The 24,043-nt window shown below is 41.1% G+C and overlaps 1 protein-coding gene across 3 annotated transcripts in view; it reads left to right on the forward strand.

Annotated features, from left to right (window-relative positions):
• Positions 1-24,043, forward strand: part of LOC137324256 (amyloid beta precursor protein binding family B member 2-like) — a 275,413-nt gene that overhangs the window by 192,335 nt on the left and 59,035 nt on the right. For all 3 annotated transcript variants that reach the window (XM_067988401.1, XM_067988415.1, XM_067988408.1), the window contains exons 9-10: positions 15,952-16,098; positions 17,247-17,374. In XM_067988401.1, the coding sequence (XP_067844502.1) occupies positions 15,952-16,098; positions 17,247-17,374 (275 nt within the window). The remainder of the gene's footprint in view (positions 1-15,951; positions 16,099-17,246; positions 17,375-24,043) is intronic.

Genomic DNA, 24,043 nt, shown 5'->3' on the forward strand with positions numbered 1-24,043 from the left:
GATTGCGAGGGGGAGGGGGAGTGATGCTTTTGTTACTGCCAGTTCTCAGTCTGCAGAGTTGCTGCCAAGGACTGCAGTGACTGATTCAAATGTGGGCATCTGCAGCAGAATTTTGGCTCAGCGCCAACCATAGCATTAAAATGCATTCGCTGCCTGTGAAAAAGGATTGCAGATAAATAATACAGCACTTACTTATCAATTCAACTTGAGTGCCTTTTACTTTAAAAGAAAATGTCGAAAGTGATTTTTTAACGTCCATATGAAGTTATTAGTTTATGTTGTCATTTTATATTTTTATACATGTACATAAGATGGTTTTGAGTTGTACTAAATTTGAAAAACACCAACTGTTTTTTTAAATGTAAGTCTGTAATTTCAATGAATGGTATAGTGGGTTTTGGTTTACTGCTGAGCATTGCTGTCACTAGCAGCGTTTTGCTAGCGAGTAGTTCAATTAGTGAGTCAAGCATTCTGTCTTCATTTTTTTTTTATTCGTTCATGGGATATGGGCATCGCTGGCAAGGCCGGCATTTATTGCCCTTTGAGAAGGTGGTGAGGCCACCTTCTTGACAACTGAGTGGCTTGCTAGGCCATTTCAGAATCAACCATATTGCTGTGGGTCTCAAGTCACATACATAAAGGCCAGACCAGGTAAGGACGGCAGGTTTCCTTCCCTAAAGGGCATTAGTGAACCAGATGGGTTTTTACGACAATCCGGTAGTTTCATGGCCACCATTACTGATACTAGTTTTTTTTAGTTCCAGATTTTATTTAATTAATTGGATTTAAATTTCCCAGCTGCCATGGCGGGATTTGAACTTATGACTCCAGATTATTAGTCCAGGCCTCTGGATTACTAGTCCAGTAACATAACCACTGTGCTACTGTACCTGTGCATTTTATCACCTTTTATTGTTCCCACTTTTGCTATTTTAAAAAAAAAATTCCAGTTAATTACAGCAGCCAGTTTCTTTCTTTAAAAAAAAGTCCATCTACATAATGGAATTTAACCCGGAAAAGTGCGAGGTGATGCACTTTGGAGGGACTAACAAGGCAAGGGAATACACAATGAATGGCAGAGGGATCTTGGTGTGCAAGTTCACAGATCCCTGAAGGCGGCGGAACAGGTAGATAAGGTGGTAAAGAAGGCATATGGGATACTTGCCTTTATTAGCCGAGGCATAGAATATAAGAGCAAGGAGGTTATGATGGAGCTGTATAAAACACTGGTTAGGCCACAGCTGGAGTACTGTGTGCAGTTCTGGTCGCCACACTACAGGAAGGATGTGATCGCTTTGGAGAGGGTGCAGAGGAGATTCACCAGGATGTTACCAGGGCTGGAGCGCTTCAGCTATGACTGGGAAGATTGGGTTTGTTTTCCTTGGAGCAGAGGAGGCTGAGGGGGGACATGATTGAGGTGTACAAAATTATGAGGGGCACAGATAGGATGGATACTAAGGAGCTTTTTCCCTTCGTTGAGGGTTCTATAACAAGGGGGCATAGATTCAAGGTAAAAGGCGGGAGGTTTAGAGGGGATTTGAGAAAGAACTTTTTCACCCAGAGGGTGGTTGGAGTCTGGAACTCACTGCCTGAAAGGGTTGTGGAGGCAGGAACCCTCACAACATTCAAGAAGCATTTGGATGAGCACTTGAAATGCCATAGCATACAAGGCTACGGACCAAATGCTGGAATATGGGATTAGATTAGACAGGGCTTGATGGCCGGCGCGGACACGATGGGCCGAAGGGCCTCTATCCGTGCTGTATAACTCTCTATGACTCTTTCTCTCTCTCTCTATAACAATTGTACTTGAGTTGAAGAGCAATAGTACGGTATTAAGTTATTTTGTTAAAATGTAATCATGACAGTCTAAACAAATTCTGTTGGGATGAAAGGCCAAGAATTCCAGATAAAGCGAGGTTCTTCATTCAGTGTTGATATAAGTACATAAATGTTCATATTAAAATTGGCAGAGCCACCTAGGAATATATGGATATCTCTTCTGAAGAAGTCTGCTGAGCAGTACAACACATTCTGACAGCTACTGAAGTAGTGTCTGTTGGCTGCCACTGCCCCTTTTATTCCATGAGCTTCAATTTTGCTGACAAGTCTATTATGTGGCACTTTATCAAATGCCTTTTGAAAGTCCATATACACAACATCAACCGCATTGCTCTCATCAAGCCTCTCTGTTACCTCATCTAAAACTCAATCAAGTTAGTTAAACATGATTTGCCTTTAACAAATCCATGCTGGCTTTTCTTTATTAATTCACACTTGTCCTAATGACTATTAATTTTGTCTCAGATTATCATTTCTAAAAGCTTCCCTACCACTGAGGTTAAACTGACTGGCCTGTAGTTGCTGGGTTTATCCTTATACCCTTTTTTGAACAAAGATGTAACATTTGCAGTTCTGCAGTCCTCTGGCACCACCCCATATCTACGGAGGATCAGAAGATGGCCAGCACTTCTGCAATTTCCACCCTTACTTCCCTCAGCAACCTAGGATGGTAATATCAGGACCGGGTGACTTATCTACTTTAAGTACAGCCAGCCTCTCTAGTACCTCCTCTTTATCAATTTTTAGCCCATCCAGTATCTCAACTACCTCCTCTTTTACTGTGACTTTGGCAGCATCTTCTTCCTTGGTAAAGACAGATGCAAAGTATTCATTTAGTACCTCAGCCAGGCCCTTTGCCCCCATGTGTAGATCTCCTTCTTGGTGCCTAATTGGCTCCACCCCTTCTCTTACTACCTGTTTACTATTTATATGTTTATAGAAGACTTTGGATTCCCTTTTATGTTAGCTGCATATTAGATAGATTGGGGTAAAAGTAATATAAGTATATATTTTTTTTAAAGTGAAGGGCTTTTACACTGTGTCCAGAACTGCTTTCATGTTTTTAGTTCAGCAAGGTAGGAGGCAATGCTGGACCTATTTCTAGGAAATTAAGTGGGGCAAGTAGGCAAGTAGGGGAACATTTAGCAATGAGCGATCATAACATAACTAGATTCAACATAACAATTGAAAAGAGTGGAGAATAGTCAAAGAATTTGATTGGAAAAAAAACAAATTTCAATAAGATAAACTGAAAAAGAAAACTTAGCAGATAAGACTGTGGACACAATGGGAGATGATTAGGATTAAAAATAGACATAAGTAAAGAAGATTCAGCAAATGCTAGAATACCTTAGGTGATTAGGGAAATTAAAGTGAGACTTAAAAAGGAGGCAGAAGACAAATCTAGGGCTAATAATACCAAAGAAAATAAAAGAATATAGAAAATATAGAGGGGAAGCAAAAAAAGGCTAAGAGAGAGTATGAAGAAAGACTGGCAAATAACATAACAGGAAATAATTAATAAACACAAATAGTAAAAGCAGATTTTAAAAAAAGAGTAGGGCTGATTAGAGACGAGAAAGGAAATCTTTTCATGGAGAATGAGGGAATGGTTGAGAAACTAAATGAGAACTTTGCTTTGATTTTTACAAAATTGTGTGATGGGAATAAAAGGGTACAAGAGGAGGAGGTGAAGTAATTGGATTAAAGTGTTCAAAATTATGAAGGGTTTTGATGAGCTAAGTCGGGGGGGGGGAACTATTTCCACTGGTCAGTGAGTTGGTAACTTAAAACCATCACCAAAAGAACAAAGTGGGAGCAGGCATCAGGATAATTATTTTTACACACGGAATGTCAGTACATGGATTGCCCTGCCAGAAACAGTCATGGAAGCATGATTTATAATAGCTTTTCAAAGGGAAGCAGATAAATATTTGAAAAAGGAAAAAAATTAAGAGGATGTGGAAAAAGACTGGGGATGGGATGAAATAGATAGTACTTTCAGAGAACCAATGCAGGTGTGATGCTGAATGGCCTCCTTCTATGATGCCATGAATTTGGACCTTTTCCCAGTCTGTTTTTTTGTAACCACATATTTTGTTGAATCTTGATGTAAACTAGTTATGGTGTGTTTATGAATTGATAATTGTCAGGGATCAATCAAAATTAATTTAAAAAAAAATAAAACTACAAATATTCCTTTAGACTTCTATATTAGGGGAACTGGATGGCACAGTAGGTTAGACATTGGCCTGTCACACCTGGGACCTGAATTTAAATCCAGTCCAGATTGATGGTATGAAATGTCCCCTCTATCTGCTAGGGCCCTACGTGAAATCAGTTTGGACAGGCTTAATTTCATTCCAAATAGGCATGGGCCCACAGCTCAAAGCTTTCCCTAATTCTGCATGAATTGACAATCTCAGTCAGAGAGGCCATGGGATGTCTGGTGTGGGAAATGGGACTGTTCTATTAAGATTGCGGTAGAGTAAAGTGAACTAAGAGTCTTAAGTAAACGGGCTTTACTCTGCATCTGGCTCGGCTATGCCTGACCTGGAAATTATTGCTGCTGACATTGGGTGCCCAAAATTCCCACCGCTAATATCCCTCACCTCGATGAGCACCAGAAAACATCTTTGCTTTAGAAACACAAAATAATTACTGGTGCTTTGGTAAAAGCCTAGTGATGTTCCATCCCAAGCAGCTTTTGAAATCATCAAGATAGCAGTGCATTTAAGAGGATTTTAAAGCCCTGATGAATGCTACTTCCCTGCAAAATTTGAATTTAGATAAATAATGCAGTACCTTGATGACGTGCCCCCAATTTAACCTTGCTTAGGAAAACCTTTGCTGCAGTGACTAGTACAATGGTGTTTAGTAATTGAATGATAGTTAGACTAATAACCTTAAGTTAGACCAATAACAGGTATGGCAAGCTTCACAACCATTTAAAGTCACGGGGGCATGAGAGTGGCCCTGTTGTTTTCCTTCTGTCTGACTGACCTGTGCTTTGTGAAGGATAAACAACCTGAGGAAATCACCAAAACTGATTTAATTTGAGATTGCTGTTATTCTGCACCTTGCATGAGGCAACTCAGACTATCTTTAGTTTTTCTCTTCTTGGCATCAGCTGCCATTGTGTTGCTCCTATGCGTGAGTGAAGCTGTTTTCTTTAAGAAGGTATGGAATCTTTGTGTGGCTTGCAGGCTCAAAATATTTTTTGATTAAATTTTGAGTTGTGATTTAAGTATTTTAGAGAAATGGAGAAGTGACTTTGAATGCAGACTAGATTGATGGATGAAAGAATCTCTGCTCTGCTGGCTCTAAAAGTCTTAAGTGAAATGAATTTGAGCAGCCTTAATACAGTTCTTACTGGGTGCCATGACATAGTCCATAATTTAGCATTAAATTGGACGTCTCCCTGAGAGATCATTGAATATCTTGTGTTTGAAAATTTCTTTCTCTGGTTGAATCCCTTACTTTAGTCACTTACAATGAAACCTGTGGTGGTTCTAGCAGTGGGTTTGAATTTGTTCCGACTGGGGAACTATTTCAAAACTGAGTACACAATCAAATTTAACCCTTAAATAATAACAGTACCCCACTGAAAATCAGAAATTCATTCTAACTTAGGTGAGTCCAGATCTGTATTGATCCTAGCAAGGTGTTAACTCTGCCCAAAGGGTCATTCAAATAGTAACTATTCCCCTAACATAAATACACAATCCTTGATATATTGTAGAGTTCAGCAGTCTGCTGAATAATTGACTGAGTATGCTGTTTCAGCTAATGCATTGAGAGAGTTAGGTCAGTCTATAGTTAAAGAGCTTGAAAGTGGCTTTGTATCAAATAATTCTGCAGTGTCAAGGTGATCCTATTCCGAGGACAATATAAATATCTAACATTGAAGTTTTATGTGGTGGCATATGTTAGTTTTTTCTTTTTCTTTAAAATTTATATTGACCTTGAATTACTGAGGCAAATGTTTTAATGTTCACCCTGAATAATATTGTCACTATCTTTGTTGTAAAGCCACATTATCATGGAACAAATAGTTGGATTGCTTATGTTTTTATATTTAACATAGTTTCCTCTTCAAGTTTCCTCTTCAATTTTTCCTTTCACTCAAAATTGGGCCAAGGGCACGGGTATACTTCTGCTGCGGAATCAAGTGTACATACAGGGTAAGGTAAGGCAAAAAAAGGGAAGCTTATGTCAGACACCGAGAGCTCAATACTGCAGAAAGCCTAGAGAAGTATAGAAAGTGCAGGAGTGAAATTAAAAAGGAAATTAGGAAAGCAAAGAGTGGACATGAAAAATATTGGCAAGTAAAATCAGGGAAAACCCAAAGACTTTTTATCAATACATAAAGAGCAAGAGGATAACTAAGGAAAGAGCAGGGCCCAATAGAGACCAAAAAGGTAACCTGTGTGTGGAGGCGGATTACATGGGTATGGTTCTTAATAAGAACATAAGAACATAAGAAATTGGAGCAGGAGTAGGCCAATCGGCCCCTCGAGCCTGCTCCGCCATTCAATAAGATCATGGCTGATCTGATCCCAACCACAAATCTAAAGAACACAAGAAGTCGGAGCAGGACCCGGCCACATAGCCCCTGGGCCCTCTCCGCCACCCACAGGGCATTGACTGATCCGAACTCAGCTTCATGTCCAATTTCCTGCCCGCTCCCCATAACCCCTAATTCCCTTTACTTCTCGGAAACTGTCTATTTCTGTTTTAAATTTATCTAATGATGTAGCTTCCACAGCTTCCTGGGGCAGCAAATTCCACAGACCGACCACCCTCTGAGTGAAGAAGTTTCTCCTCATCTCAGTTTTGAAGGAGCAGCCCCTTATTCTAAGATTATGCCCCTTAGTTCTAGTTTCACCCATCTTTGGGAACATCCTTACTGCATCCACCCGATCACTTATTATATGTCTCAATAAGATCACCTCTCATTCTTCTGAACTCCAATGAGTAGAGTCCCAATCTACTCAACCTCTCCTCATATGTCCGCCCCCTCATCCCCGGGATTAACCGAGTGAACCTTCTTTGTACTGCCTCGAGAGCAAGTATGTCTTTTCTTAAGTATGGAGACCAAAACTGTATGCAGTATTCCAGGTGCGGTCTCACCAATACCTTATATAACTGCAGCAATACCTCCTTGTTTTTATATTCTATCCCCCTAGCAATAAAAGCCAACATTCCGTTGGCTTTCTTGATCACCTGCTGCACCTGCATACCAACTTTTTGATTTTCTTGCACTAGGACCCCCAGATCCCTTTGTACTGCAGTACTTTCCAGTCTCTCGCCATTAAGAAAATAACTTGCTCTCTGATTTTTCCTGCCAAAGTGCATAACCTCACATTTTCCAATATTATATTGCATCTGCCAAATCTCCGCCCACTCACCCAGCCTGTCTATATCCCCTTGCAGGTTTTTTATGTCCTCCTCACTCTCTACTTTCCCTCCCATCTTTGTATCATCTGCAAATTTTGATATGTTGCACTCGGTCCCCTCCTCCAAATCGTTAATATAGATTGTAAAGAGTTGGGGACCCAGCACCGACCCCTGTGGAACACCACTGGTTACTGGTTGCCAGTCCGAAAATGAACCATTTATCCCAACTCTCTGCTTCCTGTTCGATAACCAATCCTCCACCCATGCCAGAATATTACCCCCAATCCCGTGATTTTTTATCTTAAGTAATAATCTTTTATGTGGCACCTTGTCGAATGCCTTCTGGAAGTCTAAATACACTACGTCCACTGGTTCCCCTTTATCCACCCTATACGTTATATCCTCGAAGAACTCAAGCAAATTTGTCAGACATGACTTCCCCTTCATAAAGCCATGCTGACTTTGTCCTATTAAATTATGCTTATCTAAATGTTCCGTTACTGTCTCCTTAATAATAGACTCCAAAATTTTACCCACCACAGATGTTAAGCTAACTGGCCTATAATTTCCAGCCTTCTGCCTACTACCCTTTTTAAATAACGGTGTTACATTAGCAGTTTTCCAATCTGCCGGGACCTCTCCTGAGTCCAGGGAATTTTGGAAAACTATCACCAAAGCATCCACAATCCCTACTGCCACTTCCCTCAAGACCCTAGGATGGAAGCCATCAGGTCCAGGGGATTTATCCGCCTTGAGTCCCATTATTTTACTGAGTACCATCTCTTGAGTGATTTTAATCGTATTTAGCTCCTCCCCCCCGAGAGTCCCCTGTTTGTCCAGTGTTGGGATATTCTTAGTGTCCTCTACTGTAAAGACTGAAACAAAATATTTGTTCAGCATTTTTGCCATCTCCATGTTTCCCACCATTAATTTCCCGGTCTCATCCTCTAAGGGACCTATGTTTGCCTTAGCCACCCTTTTTCTTTTTATATAACTATAGAAACTCTTGCTATCTGTTTTTATATTTTTTGCTAATTTCTTTTCATAATCTAACTTCCCTTTCTTAATCAATCCTTTAGTTACTTTTTGCTGTCTTTTGAAGAATTCCCAATCTTCTATCCTCCCACTAAGTTTGGCTACCTTATATGTCCTTGTTTTTAGTCGGATACTATCCTTGATTTCTTTACTTAGCCACGGATGGCTGTCATTTCTTTTACACCCTTTTTTCCTCAGTGGAATATATTTATTTTGAAAGTTGTAAAATAACTCCTTAAATGAACACCACTGCTCATGTACCGTCTTACCCTTTAATCTATTTTCCCAGTCCACTTTAATCAATTCCGCTCTCATACCATCATAGTCTCCTTTATTCAAGCTCAGTACGCTTGTTTGAGAATCAACCTTCTCACCCTCTAATTGGATATGGAATTCAACCATGTTGTGGTCGCTCGTTCCAAGGGGATCCTTAACTAGGACATTATTAATTAATCCTGACTCATTACACAGGACCAGGTCCAAGGTTGCCTGCCCCCTTGTAGGATCAGTTACATACTGCTCAAGAAATCCATCCCTGATGCACTCAATGAACTCGTCCTCAAGGCTGCTCTGCCCAATTTGATTTGTCCAGTTAATATGATAATTAAAATCCCCCATAATTATGGCTGTTCCCTTATTACATGCCCCGACTATCTCCTGATTAATACTTCTTCCAGCAGAGTTGCAACTATTAGGAGGCCTATATACTACGCCCACTAATGTTTTTTTTCCCTTATTATTCCTTATCTCCACCCAAACTGTTTCATTATCTTGATGCTTTGTCCCAATATCATTTCTCTGTATTACAGTGATTCCTTCCTTTATTAACATAGCCACCCCACCTCCCCTTCCTTCCTGCCTGTCCTTCCTGATTGTTAAATACCCTGGCATATTTAATTCCCAGTCGTTGTCACCCTGCAGCCATGTTTCTGTAATGGCCACAAGATCATACCCATACGTAGTTATTTGTGCCGTTAACTCGTCCATTTTATTACGAATGCTACGTGCATTCAGATAAAGAACTTTCAAATCTGTTTTGTGACGCTTAGTTCCTGCTTTTTCCTTTTTTAACACTTTACCTATTACTCCATACCTTCTGTCCCTTCCTGTTACGCTTTCCTCTCTCTCCCTGCTCAGGTTCCCAACCCCCTGCCACTTTAGTTTAAACCCTCCCCAACAGCACTAGCAAACACTCCTCCTAGGACAGCGGTCCCGGCCCTGCCCAGGTGCAGACCGTCCAGTTTGTACTGGTCCCACCTCCCCCAGAACCGTTTCCAGTGTCCCAGGAATTTGAATCCCTCCCCCTTGCACCATTCCTCTAGCCACGTATTCATTTGAAATATCCTCCTATTTCTACTCTGACTAGCACGTGGCACTGGCAGCAATCCTGAGATTACTACCTTTGAGGTCCTATTTTTTAATTTACCTCCTAACTCCCTATATTCTGCTTTTAGGACCTCATCCCCTTTTTTACCTATATCGTTGGTGCCTATGTGCACCACGACAGCTGGCTGTTCGCCCTCCCCCTCCAAAATGTTCTGTAGCCGCTCCGAGACATCCTTGATCCTTGCACCAGGGAGGCAACACACCATCCTGGAGTCTCGGTTGCGGCCGCAGAAACGCCTGTCTATTCCCCTTACAATTGAGTCCCCTATCACTATAGCTCTGCCACTCTTTTTCCTCCCAGCCTGTGCAGCAGAGCTACCCGTGGTGCCAGGAAGTTGGCTGCTGCTGCCTTCCCCTGATAAGTCATCCCCCCCAACAGCATCCAAAGTGGCATATCTGTTTGAGAGGGGGATGGCCACAGGGGACCCCTGCACTACCTGCCTGCATCTCTTACTCTTCCTGGTGGTCACCCATTCACTTCCTGCCTGTATACCCTTTACCTGCGGTGTGACCAACTCGCTAAACGTGCTATCCACGAGTTTCTCTGCATCGCGGATGCTCCACAGTGAGTCCACCCGCAGCTCCAGCTCCGAGATACGATCGGTCAGTAGCTGCAGGTGGACACACTTCCCGCACACATGGTCGGCAGGGACACTGATAGTGTCCATGACTTCCCACATCTTGCAGGAGGAGCATATCACGGGTGCGAGGTCTGCTGCCATGACTTGCCTTAGCTTAGTTACCCCTTTTAAATTACGTTGAAATTAGAAAATGTTAACTATACTAGGGACCTAGGTTCACTAAAAAAAACACTATCTGCTATAAAACCTGCAGATCTTCCCTTTCTTATTACTTTACTTACAGTAAAATGGTAGAAATACTCACCTGAACCTACTCACCAATCAGCTACCTCCTTTGCATCTGTCTTCACAAAAGAGGGGAACGATGCAGACATTGTAGTTAAGGAGAAGGCATGTGAAATATTGGATGCGATAAACAAAGTGAGAGAGATAATATTAAGGGGTTTAGCATCTTTGGAAGTAGTTAAATCGCCAGGCCAGCTGAAATCCCAGGCCGTTAAGAGAAGCAAAGGAGGAAATAGCGGAGGCTCTGATCATCATTTTCCAATCCTCTCTGGCTGCAGGCGTGGTGCTGGAGGACTGCTAATGTTGTACAGTTGTTTAAAAAGGGTGAAAGGGATAGACCGAGCAATTACAGGCCAGTCAGCCTAACCTCGGCGGTGGCCAAATTATTGGAAAAAGTTCTGAGGGACAGTTTTAATCGTCATTTAGAAAGGCATGGATTAATCAAGGGCAGACAGCATGGATTTGTTAAGGGAAGGTCGTGTCTGATTAACTTGATTGAATTTTTTGATGAGGTAACATGAAGGGTCGATGAGGGTAGCACGTTTGATGTAGTGTACATGGATTTTAACAAGGCTTTTGACAAGGTCCCACATGGCAGACTGGTCAGAAAAGTCAAAGCCCGTGGGATCAAAGGGAAAGGGGCAAGTTGGATCCAAAATTGGCTCAGAGGCAGGAAGCAAAGGGTAATGGTTGATGGGTGTTTTTGTGACTGGAAGGCTGTTTGCAGTGGGTTCCGCAGGGCTCAGTACTAGGTCCCTTGGTTTTTGTGGTATATATCATTGATTTAGACTTAAATATAGGGGGATAATTAAGAAGTTTGCAGATGGTACAGAAATTGGCCGTCTGGTGGATAGTGAGGAAGAAAGCTGTAGACTACATGAATATATCAATGGACTTGGTCAGATGGGCAGAAAAGTGGCAAATGGAATTCAATACGGAGAAGTGTGAGGTAATGCATTTGGGGAGGGCAAACAAGGCAAGGGAATACACAACAAATGGTAGGATATTGAGGTGTGTAGAGGAACAGAGGGACTTTGGAGTGCATGTCCACAGATCCCTGAAGGTAGCAGGACAGGTAGATAAGGTGGTTAAGAAGGCATACGGGATACTTTCCTTTATTAGCCGAGACACAGAATATAAGAGCATGGAGGTTATGCTAGAACTGTATAAAACACTAGTTAGGCCACAGCTAGAGTACTGCGACAGTTCTGGTCACCATATTACAGGAAAGATGTGATTGCACTAGAGAGGGTACTGAGAATATTTATGAAGATGTTGCCAGGACTGGAGAATTTTAGCTATGAGGAAAGATTGGATAGGTTGGGGTTGTTTTCTTTGGAACGGAGGAGACTGAGGGGAGATTTAATTGAGGTGTATAAAATTATGAGGTGCCTATTTCCCTTAGCAGAGAGATCAATAACCAGGGGGGCAGAGATACAAAGTAATTGGTAGAAGGATTAAAGGGGAATTTGTTAATTGTATCTGTGAATTATTTCAATTAGTGTTAATTGTATTCAGGTGATGGGTATCAATTGGAGACTCTCTTGTATCCATTTATGGGAGGGTGTGTAATCTTGAGGTGGGTGAATAAAGGCTTGGAAGCAACTGAAGACCAGGCCCTAGAATTCTATCCTTCACCACCTGGCTATCCAATATGTAACAGAGTTGAGGAGAAATTTTTTCACCCATAGGGTGGTGGGGGTCTGGAACTCACTGCCTGAAAGTATGGTAGAGGCAGAAACCCTCATCGCATTTAAAAAGTATTTGGATATGCACTTGAAGTGTCGTAACCTACAAGGCTTCAGACCAAGATCTGGAAAGTGGAATTAGGCTGGATAGCTCTTTTAGCCGGCAAAGACATGATCGGCACAGAAGGAGGCCATTCGGCCCTATATTTCTATGATTCTATGATACAATGAGCCAATGCATCTGCTATGGAGGGTGGCGGTAACTCAGAGTTACAGTGAGGCAGGTAAAGCTGGTGCTCACTAAATGACTTGGGCCTTAGAGAGCAGCTGCACTCCTGGAGTACGCTGGTAGCTGCTTCTAACAAAGGTATATCCCTGATTGGTGGAAAATGGGCTAACTGAATGACTAGGGCCAGCCTGTCTATAAATGCACTGTGTTACAAGCAGCAGTTTCATACTGGGCTAGATTTTCTGCCCACTCGTACTCAATAAGTAAAAAAAATATCGACTTACTTGTAGCTGCAGTTTTCACCTCACTTATGAATTTATTTGTAATGGAAGTTTGTTTTTGCCGTGGGAACCATAGTTGAAGGATCAACACTTGTGGTGGTGATTGGTAACTCAAAGGATGATACGCAGAAATATTGTTCGTTGAAATAACCAAACTGGTTGAAGTTGAATGAAAACAAAAATTAAATTGTGTCGTATGTAGACAGACATATTGGTCCAGAATTCACTGTAGCCGGTCAACGAATGGCACCTGATGTTAGTTAGACTTGCCCATGCCCGTTTAATCTCCAGAATATTTTGCGTTGCGAGTTGCTGGAATTCTGAGATGGAACCGGCGAGAGATTAAGTAGAATGGGCCTATACTCTCTGGAGTTTAGAAGAATGAGAGGTGATCTCATTGAAACATATAAGATTCTGAGGGGGCTTGACAGGGTAGATGCAGAGAGGTTGTTTCCCCTGGCTAGAGAGTCTAGAAGTAGGGGGCATGGTCTCAGGATAAGGGGTCGGCCATTTAAGACTGAGATGAGGAGGAATTTCTTCACTCAGAGAGTTGTGAATCTTTGGAATTCTCTACCCCAGAAGCCTGCAGTTGCTGAGTCGTTGAATATATTCAAGGTTGAGATAGATAGATTTCTGGACTCTAAGGGAATCAAAGGATATCTGGATCGGGCAGGAAGATGGAGTTGAGGTCGAAGATCAGCCATGATCTTATTGAATGGCAGAGCAGGCTCGAGGGGTCGTTTGGCCTACTCCTGCTCCTATTTCTTATGTTCTTAATGCCGTTCAATGCATTTGAATGGTGAGGCAGACAACGAGATGCCGTTTTCATGAAGCTAACGGTGGAGCGGCACATCTTGGACAGCAACTGTCAAATTTCACACGTATAACCACACATCTGCCCTTGTCTGAAGTTGCTGTACGATTTGCATATAAATAACGGTGAGCGCCGTTAGCTGCACCGTTATTTTGACAGCAAATTCTGGGCCATTGCCATTCACTTGTTAAATATTAATGACAACTGATGCCCACTTGATGGCAGCATTGTGTAATCACAATCTCACAGCCATCATATACTACCTGTATCATTTGGTTTGAACTTACGTTTTATGTGACAATATTTGCAGTTTATCTTTTTAGTTCAATATTGAAACTGCAGTCTCTTCACTTAGGGTGTGTTTACCTTTAGTATCTTCAGTAGCAACTTTAGTAGCGCAACAAAGTGGTTTCTGCATTTAGTGTGATACTAAGTTGGAGTGTAAACGTGGAGTCAGATCAGCGGCTTGACTTCTTGGGACACTTAGGGCCCAAAGCTGGAACCCTGAACGGCTGGGACTTTCATGTCCAAAGCACATATCCCTTCCTTCAGTGTAAATGAGGCTATGGGCAGTCCACGTTTCCCAGCTCGAATTTCTTTCCATGCACAGTGTGCAATGGACACAAATAAGCTTATGAGACCTGACTGCATCCTGGCTGTAGTGCTGACGACCTGTGCACCAGAGCTAGCCACTCCCCTAGCGAATCCATTCTAGTACAGCTATGACACTGTCTGTCCAATTAATGTGGAAGATTGCTCAGAATCCAAAAAAGAACAGGATAAATCTAACCTGTCCAGGAACCATCCTATCAACCTCCTCCCAAGCATCAGGAACGTGATCGAAGGAATCATCAAGTGACACCTTCTCCACATTCAGTTTGGGTTCTGCCAGGATCACTTTGCTTGCATATGGTAGTTTTTTTTCATAAGGGAGCAGGTAAAGGATAGGCTGGCTTAATGCTGCAGAATTCTGGAAATGTCTCACTTCAATCCTGGTATAAAGGGCTATTTTTCATCCCGCTGAAGTGCTTGCTTTCTAGTAGCAAGTTGAACAACTTACAGTCAGTATTGACAAACCTTCTGCTTGGTGATGTCCACATGTCACCAGTGTTGCACTAATTGACTTCATCTAATGGATATATGTATGCTATTAAATTATTGAAGCTGCTAGTTAACAAGTTATTACTTTCATTAAAATAGAACACTGGGGCTGTTATTTCCTCATCAACTACATATAACGATGAACATTTTGACATCTTGGAACAATGCCATTGCCTCAGTACCACGAGCCAAACTCCGGTTTGGGCAATAATCTTTTGTTCTGAAAACATTTAGTTCCACCTTTATGCTGTGACTATAGTACTGTCGATGTGAAACTAGCTGGAACAGTTATGATGAAGGGTTTGCACTCAAAACACCAACCTGCCTCTTTTTACAGATACCAAATGTGTATTTCCAGAATGTTCTGCTTTTAATAACAGCATGCTTAATAGCTATCAAAAAAAAGTTGGAAACAATGGCAAGTCAACACTTCACTATTTTTAACAAATAGAATGGAATTTGTATCCATCGAGGGTTAAAGATAAAATCCTACTTTAACAGAGTAACTTGCCTTAGGTAGGATTTGTTCAGAGCAGAATCGATAATGTGACTACTATTAACAATACGATTCAAAATACGATTCTTTTTAACCGAGGGTTGTAAATGAAAAATTATGAAGAAAGGGAATAATCCTGATGCTCAGGACTGCCAATTGCACAGGGACAGATGTTGATCAGCTTACCAATCACACCTGCCACTGTACCTGACCAAGAAATTGGGATGAGGGCTGGAAGGACTAGCAAGTTTAAGGGCGTACTGCCCTAACAGTTTCTTTTTAAATGGAGAACCATTTGTGCTGTGTGGCTTTTGTTATATTTGATGGGCTGTACAATTAGTCTGTTAACTCTGATTCCATTAGCAAGAGGTTTTGATTACTGTACTAAGGAGTGTTCTCTTCTCAAACTGATTAACAGTGCTTCTGCCTCAGCTCTACAATATTGAAGTTGTGTTTCTTTCCATCAGTCACCAATTACAAATATAACCCCTCATGATTTTGCCTTGTTACCGACTGTTTTTTTTTGAGAGCTGAGGGATTTGATGATTTATTTACAGACCTTGAATGGCCTTTATTGGCAGACAGTCCTCCAGCATGAGTTCAAGTCTGAACCAGCTTGGTATAGAGGCTGTATTGGTGAAGTTTTTAACATTGAAGTATTGTACTTGAAGAAAATAGATTCTTTTTTTAAAAACCAATTGAGCTGTACCTATTTGTTGAGTTCAATTGAATTTTAATCGTGTTACTGAAAGGTTTCAATATGATAATCATGTAGTATTTTGGAACATTAATTCCCAATTATTCAAATTGCAGTGTTTCGCCGTGCGTTCCCTGGGTTGGGTGGAAATGGCAGAGGAAGACCTGGCGCCTGGCAAGAGCAGTGTTGCTGTGAATAACTGCATCCGGCAGCTTTCCTACTGTAAAAATGACATCAGGGACACGGTTGGGATTTGGGGAGAGGTAAGAAATAGTGACTAAATATAATTACTAGTTGCAGTAGATTTAAGCATTGCAAAGAACAAAGAGACATACATACAAGTTTGGTGGTCAAATATTTAAATTGCACGAAGGGCAACAACAACTTACATTTTTAAAGCACCTATAACATAGAGAAACATCCTACGGTGCTTCACTGAGCTATAAGAGGGAAAAATGGATGCTGCGCCAAAGATGATGATATTGGGAGAGGTGATCAAAAGCTTAGCCACAGAGATGGTTTATAAGGTAGGGCTGAAAAGAGGAGAGGGAATTGGAGAGGCGGAACGGTTTATGGAGGAAGTTCATGAACGTGGGGCCTATGTGGCTGCCAGTGGTGGGACAGAGGATGGGGTGGATGCATAAGAGGTTGGAGTCAGAGGAACGGAGAATTCGGGGAGAGGGCGTAGTACTGGCGGATGCTACAGAGATAGGGGGCTGATTTGTTTGGTGAAAAATCTGTTTTGCCAGAGCTGTCAGTATTGGAGGTGTGAGATTTTCAGTTCTAAGCCACATACCTTAGGTGTCACCTCATTCCAGCAACATAAATATGGTTAAAAGTAGCAAGGTGAGCCTGTGATGCAGGCCACAGGGAAGAATGGCCAAATGGCATTCATATATAGTTCATTTCTCCTCATCTTTTCTTTTCCTCTTTTATTATTCTTTCTAAAAATTTCTCCATTTTCCTATTCTTGTATTTCTGCTTCTCACCTTACTTCCCTTACCTGTGGAATTTGCACGTGTTTCTCTTATAGCTCTAATCTATGATCCATAGCAGAAGTATAAGTGTACAATCAAAATAATAGGCCTTATAGTTTTGATAGGGATCTTTCACTTTGCTATGAGAATTGGATAGTTGCACCTTCGTAGCATTCTCTTTTTTTTCCTCACTCACTGAGAGAAAACAAGAAATATGCCAGGATTTATCAGCACACTGCATATAAATACCAGATCGCAATCCTGAGGAGGGCCAAATGTAGGAGAGCTGGTGGACTGATTTCTGATAACTTTTCAATTCTAATATCAAATTCATAATGAAACAAGTGCAAAGTTATTTGATTTTCATTAGGGATCTGAACAATCGGAGAAATGCCAAGTGAACGTGAATGATTCATCTTATTGTTGAATCTCAGGGTAAGGACATGTACCTCATCCTGGAAAATAACATGCTGAACCTAATCGACCCCATGGATCGTACTGTTCTTCATTCTCAACCAATTGTGAGCATTCGTGTGTGGGGTGTTGGCCGCGACAATGGGCGGTAAGTGCTCAATTTTAGAGATTTAACAGATTGCTGCATTAGATTATGTCTTCTCAGATTGTATTTCAGCATCAGATTCTGTAAGTTTTTGCCTGCAGTTGATGGACTAAGCATTTTGGGGAATGATTTTACACTTTAGTCATAGTGACCGTGTTGAATTCTGGCTTAGAAAACTGATTTATAAGGATTTTAAGTATTTCCAATGTCAAACTGTTTTAACGTACCCATGAATGGATGGCTGGATGGTTTTGTTCAGATTGCTGCACCACCATAAAAAGTGGTTGGGTGTATTTTGGTGTTGTGGGGTTGATAGTTTACTACTGGGTCTCTTGTTTGCCAGGTTTCATACCTTTCTATGATACTCTGTACGTTCATACAGAAGAAGCTGCAAAATGTACACATTATGTAATTTTGTACCATGTTGCTGTTCTATGCCTTTAAACTAATCTTAGTTTATAAAAGTGAAACAACCAGATTTATTCACGTGCAGAAATGATTTTGTTTTCCTGATTACAGAACCACTCAGAACCCAGAGAATGGTTAGAATGTGGAACTTGCTACCATGTGGAGTAGTTGAGGCGAATAGCACAGATGCCTTTAAGGGGAAGCGAGATAAATACATGAGGGAGAAAGGAATAGAAGTATATGCTGATAGGATTAGATGAAGTAGGGTGGGAGGAGGCTCTTATGGAGCATAAACACTGACACAGACTAGTTGGGCTGAATGGCCTGTTTCTGCACTGTAAATTTTATGTAATTTTGAGGCTCAGTAGTGTAAATTTCTTCGTTCAAAAAAAAACTACCAGGCCTAAATATGGTCAGACTGGGTATATCCATCACTTTGGGCTTTTTCTTTTTCTTTTTACTTTGTTCTTGAGACGTGGGCGATGCAGGAAAGGCACATTTATTGCTCATCCCGAGTTGCTCCGAGAAGATGGTGGTGGTCCTTCTCCTTGAAATACTACAGTCCTTGTGGGGATAGTGCTCCCATAATAGCGTTAGGTAGGGAATTCCAGCATTCTGATCCAGTGACGAAGAAGGAATATATGTCAAACACAGGATGGTGTGTGACTTGGAGCTGATGGTTTTCCCACAACTTTGCTGCTCTTATTCTTCATAGTAGAGGTCACAGGGAGGGAGGTGCTGCAGTGTATTCTGTTGACTGTAAATATTGCAGCCACAGTGCGCTGGTGGTGGATATTGACTCCAGTGGCAGTAGCACCAGTCAAACAAACTATTTTGTCCTGAATGGTGTTAAGCTTCTTGAGTGTGTTGCAGCTGCACCCATCTAGACAAGTAGCGAGCATTCCATCATAGTCCTCATTTGAGTCTTGTGGATGGTGGAGTGGTTTTGAAGGGTCAGATAGTAAGCCATTTGTTGCAAAGTACCCAACCTCTAACCAGGTGTTGAAATAGCTGGTCTAGAACAGAAGAACATAAGAAATAGGAGCAGGAGTAGGCTATACGGCCCCTCAAGCCTGCTCCGCCATTCATTAAGATCATGGCTGATCTTCAACTGCAACTCCACTTTGCCGCCCTATCCCCATATCCCTTGATTCCCTTAGTGTCCAAATATCCATCGATCTTAGTCTTGAATATACTCGATGACTGAGCATCCACAGCCCTCTGGGGTAGAGAATTACAATGATTCACAGCCCTCTGAGTGAAGAAATTTTTCCTCATCTCAGTCCTAAATGGCTGACCTCTTAACTTGAGACTATAACCTCTAGTTCTAGATTCTCCAGCCAGGGGAAACAACCTCTCAGCATCTACCATGTTGAGCCCTCTAAGAATTTTATATGTTTCAATGAGATCACCTCTCATTCTTCTAAACTCCAGAAGCTGGTCTAGTTCAGCTTATGGTCAGTGGTGACCCTCAGGATGTTTATGGTGGGGGACCTGGCGATGGTGGTGCCATTGAAGATGACTGGGCTTTCTCTTGTTTGAGGTGGTCATTATCTGATGCTTATGTGTTGCAAATGATACCTGCCACTTGCCAGTGTAAGTTTGGATATTATGCAAATTCTTGCCATGGGCTGCTTCATTATCAGAGCTGTTGTGAATGGAGCTGAACATTGGCATCGTCAGCATACAGCCCATTCCTGACCTTGTGATGGAGTGAAGGTCATTGATGAAGCAACTGAAAATGGTTAGGCTGAGGATATTTTCCTGAGGAATGTCCTGGGGCTGTGATGACTAGCCTGCGACAAACACAACCATCTTCCTTTGCATCATGCATGACTCCAGCCACTGGTGGGTTTTTCCTTTGACCCCCATTAACCTCAGTTTTGCTAGGGCTCCTTGATGCCATACTCTGATGTGTTCACGGCTGTAAGATAGTTTCCATAAGCAGATCAAGTTGTCTATGAACTGAACCTGTATTCTTGTACACACTGTACATGGCTAAAGAATCCTTAATTATGCTTTATTGTCACTGGAGATCTAGTTTTGATGCCCACCATGTTCTCCTGTCTTTCTGAAGGCCAAAAATATCATGCTGACAGAACAATGTATACAGGCTAAAATTACTTAGTAAGATTTATTTCGAGTTTAGTCAATTCCCAGAGCAGATGTCACATTAAGATGTCTTGGTAGACCTTGCAAATGCAATGCTGTATGTAGATGATGTGAATCCCAGTTAGTTCATGGAGTTTGGATGTTTTGCTAGAACTAAAGACTATAAGCAGAATCTCCCAGATCAAGAGCCTCTGAAGCCAGAGCTAGCAATCACTCATGCTTAAAGATGTAATAGTGGAAATTGTTGCATAGAATGCTGATGGGTAGATATTCACATGTTATCTGGGGTTCGAGTACTTAATGCCGTGACCATGTACGATTCAAATTGTACATTGAACAAAATCCCTGAATCATGACTAAATTCAAGATCTAGCAACCTGGCCAGGTCCTGTGGATGAAGTGTCTATCGACCTTCATTTTGAAATTTGGTAAAGACAGCTTCCATTTTAAATCTAACTATTTCACAACTGTATGAAATAAAATAAAGATACTTTCCTATTATTTTGACGATCATTCTCACTATGTTTGATCCCCTCCTGGTGAGCCCTTAAACCAATAAGACTTGTATGACACACCAAATTGTAAATAGGTTATGGTCAATAGAAGGTACTAAAAAGTTTTTTTTTCTCTGAATTTGCTGAAAGCCAAATTGCATTATTCTACTTACGTTTGCATTCCTAGGGAGCGAATGCTAATTTAACATGACATGTTGAAGTATAACATACAAAGAGTGCAATGTACTGCATATCTGGCCCATGAGTGCATTAGAAAAAACAGCAAAAAGCTTTTATCAGTTCTCATCCCGTGGCAGCATGATGATGTAAAATTTTTTCACAGTATATTAGACAAGGTTACCGAGGATTTGGTTTTTCAAGCCTACAGATCATTATGTTGTCTTGTGATAAATCTGTTTTTGGACACCTTAACCTTAGGTGATTAGTGATGCCTGAAAGGACTCACCACTTCAATATCCCTGAGTGATTGAAACAATTCCGAATACCTCTCCAATATTAATGGAAATTTGCAGGTATTGAACATTAATTTGGGCTCGACTGATGCCAGGTATATGGAAATTATGCAAAACAAAAATTGGCTTGTTGCTGTGCAGTGGGCAAAACCTGCTAATGGTTATAGAGTGAGGAGCATAGTAACAATCAAATACTCTTTTAAAGTAGGCTTACAGCATAATTAACTTGCTGTGAAGCAGGAGGTGCAGGTCACTCTACTAATTTGTAATTGTTTTCTTTAAGTTAAACGCCTCATAAATTTATAAATTTTCACTCCTATATTTGGAAGAGACAAAAGCTCGTATAAAGGTCCAACGTGTACACCAGAATTTACAGTGGGTTTTCCCGTGGCTGTCCGTCCTCTAGAGGCAGCAACACAAGGATACTGATGCATTGGGGATTCATGGAAGAGCAACTCTGGGATTGAAAGCTGCCAGTTATGAACAAAAGTTCTTGGGAGTTGAACTTTTTCATTAGAGCAGAGGTTGGATAGAGGCATGATTCAGATATTTAAAATGGTTAGAAGAAGGAATGATGTAGACACGAGCAGGTTATTATTTAACTTGGACTAAGTGCAAAACAAGGACATAAGTATAAAATTAGCAAGCCTAAAACAAGACTTGGAGGTAAATTCACGCCACCAACAGAAGAGTGGATAGATGAGATCCAGCTAAAACAATTAATGCTAGATTGAATTATGCAGCTTTTTTTTTAATAGGGTGTCAGATATCTGATTAGGTTTGAAGTTTATAAAAGTGTGGATAGAAATGATCAAAAAGTCCCAGGGACATGATGGTTCCTGAGCTGCTGAGGGAGACAAGTATTTAAGGATGATAAAGTAGATGTATGGTTAGATACTCAGAAATTTTGCTTTGTTTACCTTTTCAAGGGCAAAGATATACTTTGCAGAACCTTCCCTTAGAATGGGTTGGATAGAGTCCACGGTAGAGCGGTTTGTGCACGGTCAGTGCAAGGTTGAACGACCTTTTCTTTTTCATTCTTGTGTCACTCTGACTGACCATTAACAAAGTTTCTCGGAGCTGTGGATGGTGTAATCTGATTGAGACGAGTCACTGCTGGTGCAATACTGTCACGGTGACATTTAGCACAATGAACTGGACCAGTACCAGTCTCTGTAGGCACCAAACCTTTTGTGTGTTCATATGGTGTTGGCCCCTTTCCAGTTGGTATCCACTTCCAGACATCACGCCCTTTATCTGCTGTCCTATGTGCCACGTAGGAATAATCAATCCTGCTCACAGCTAGATCACCCACACAGATCTAAGAGTGTTATCAAAACAAGGGCAGTTACAACTCTAACTGCTAATGCAGTATCATCTTGCATGCAATTGAAATATTACCCATTATATACTTTACATATTAGTCAATCTACTGTGGCACTGCATCAAGACCATGTGTAATCTTCAGGTGAAGCAGGTTTAGATAATGGGAGCTAATGGGACTAAAGTGAACAGATGGAATTCAGTCCTCCTTTTACAGCCATGCATTTCCCTCTTTTATTTTAATATAAAACTTGGATTTGACATTATTATTTATAGTAAATAATAAAGTTTAGGTCCATTTGGGAAGCAGATCTAGTTGCAGCATAGAGGTTTATCTGCAATACAGGCTGAGGAGTTGGGAGATGCAAAACTGAAGCATTATAGCACCACTACTGCTGGGAGGATGTAACCGCAGCACGGCAAGTTTATGTGGGCAGCTTCATTATAAATTTGGACATAGGAATTTATAATGGGAAAAAGTTGACACAAAAGTATGACAAAACGTGGCACAGAAAATAAAGTTTTATAGACAGGAAGTGCATGCAGATATAAGATTTTTAATATAAATAAATAATGTTAAAATGGCTGCAAATGACCAGAATACTTTCCTATTACCTGTGTGGAGTTGAATTTTCAAGTGAATTCTTTTGTTTTGCAGATTATTCACATGGTTATTAGTCAGTCATCTCAGTTCATTCAACCTTTCTGCAAAGTGGTTATTGCCCCAATGATTCATTAGCTAAAAGTTCAATGGGATGTGGTTCTGAGCTGTAAAGATTATTTACATGCTCATTTTTAAACAGATTTTTAAAAAATACATATAATACTTCATTTGGATGCTCGTACAAAGCAAAATACTAAAGAGCATGTGAACCCTTTTAAAGCAACATTTCTCATTGCGGCCTATCTGACAAGTCATAGATCAACCAGAATTTTCTCCAGTTGAACACTGAACAAACCAAAGCCATCTTATTTGGCTCCTGTAAAAATGGTGTAACTTGCCCCTGACTCCATTCCTTTCCCTGGCTGTTCACTCAGGTTCAACCAAGCTTGGTGTCCTGTTTGACCTGGAACTAAGTTTGAAACCCTATCAATCAATATTTCCACCTGTGCAACATGTCCATTTTCGCCCCGACCTCACCCCAGTCCCACTGGAACCCTCAGTTACACGTTTATTTATTCAAGACTTAACTTCTTAAATGCCCTTCTCACCAGATTCCAGAGCTTTTCCCTACCAAAACTACAACTTGTCCAAAACTGTGATGTCCGCATCAAGTCCCACACTTAAGTCCCACTCAGTCATCACCCTTGTCTGTGTTAATGACTTAAATGAAAGGACAGAATGTAATGTATCCAAGTTTGCTGATGATACAAAGCTAGGTGGGAAAGTAAACTGTGAGGAGGACACAGAGTCTGCAAAGTGATACAGAGAGGTTGAGTGAGTGGACAAGAAGGTGGTAGATGGAGTATAATGTGGGGAAATGTGAGGTTATTCACTTTGGAAGGAAGAATAGAAAAACAGTATATTTTTTAAATGGTGAGAAACTATTAGATATTGGTGTTCAGAGAGATTTTGGGTGTCCTTATACACGAAACACAGAAAGTTAACATGCAGGTACAGCAAGCAATTAGGAAGGCAAATGGTATGTTGCCCTTTATTGTAAGGAAGTCTTGCTGCAATTGTACAGGGTTTTGGTGAGGCCACACCTGGAGTACTGTGTACAGTTTTAGCCTCCTTACCTTAGGAAGGATATACTTGCCTTCGAGGCATGCAACAAAGGTTCACTAGATTGATTCCTGGGATGAGAAGGTTGTCCTATGAGGAGAGATTGAGTAGAATGGGCCTATACTCTCTGGAGGTT

Source organism: Heptranchias perlo, chromosome 1, assembly GCF_035084215.1.
Source record: "Heptranchias perlo isolate sHepPer1 chromosome 1, sHepPer1.hap1, whole genome shotgun sequence".
Classification (NCBI taxonomy): domain Eukaryota; kingdom Metazoa; phylum Chordata; class Chondrichthyes; order Hexanchiformes; family Hexanchidae; genus Heptranchias; species Heptranchias perlo.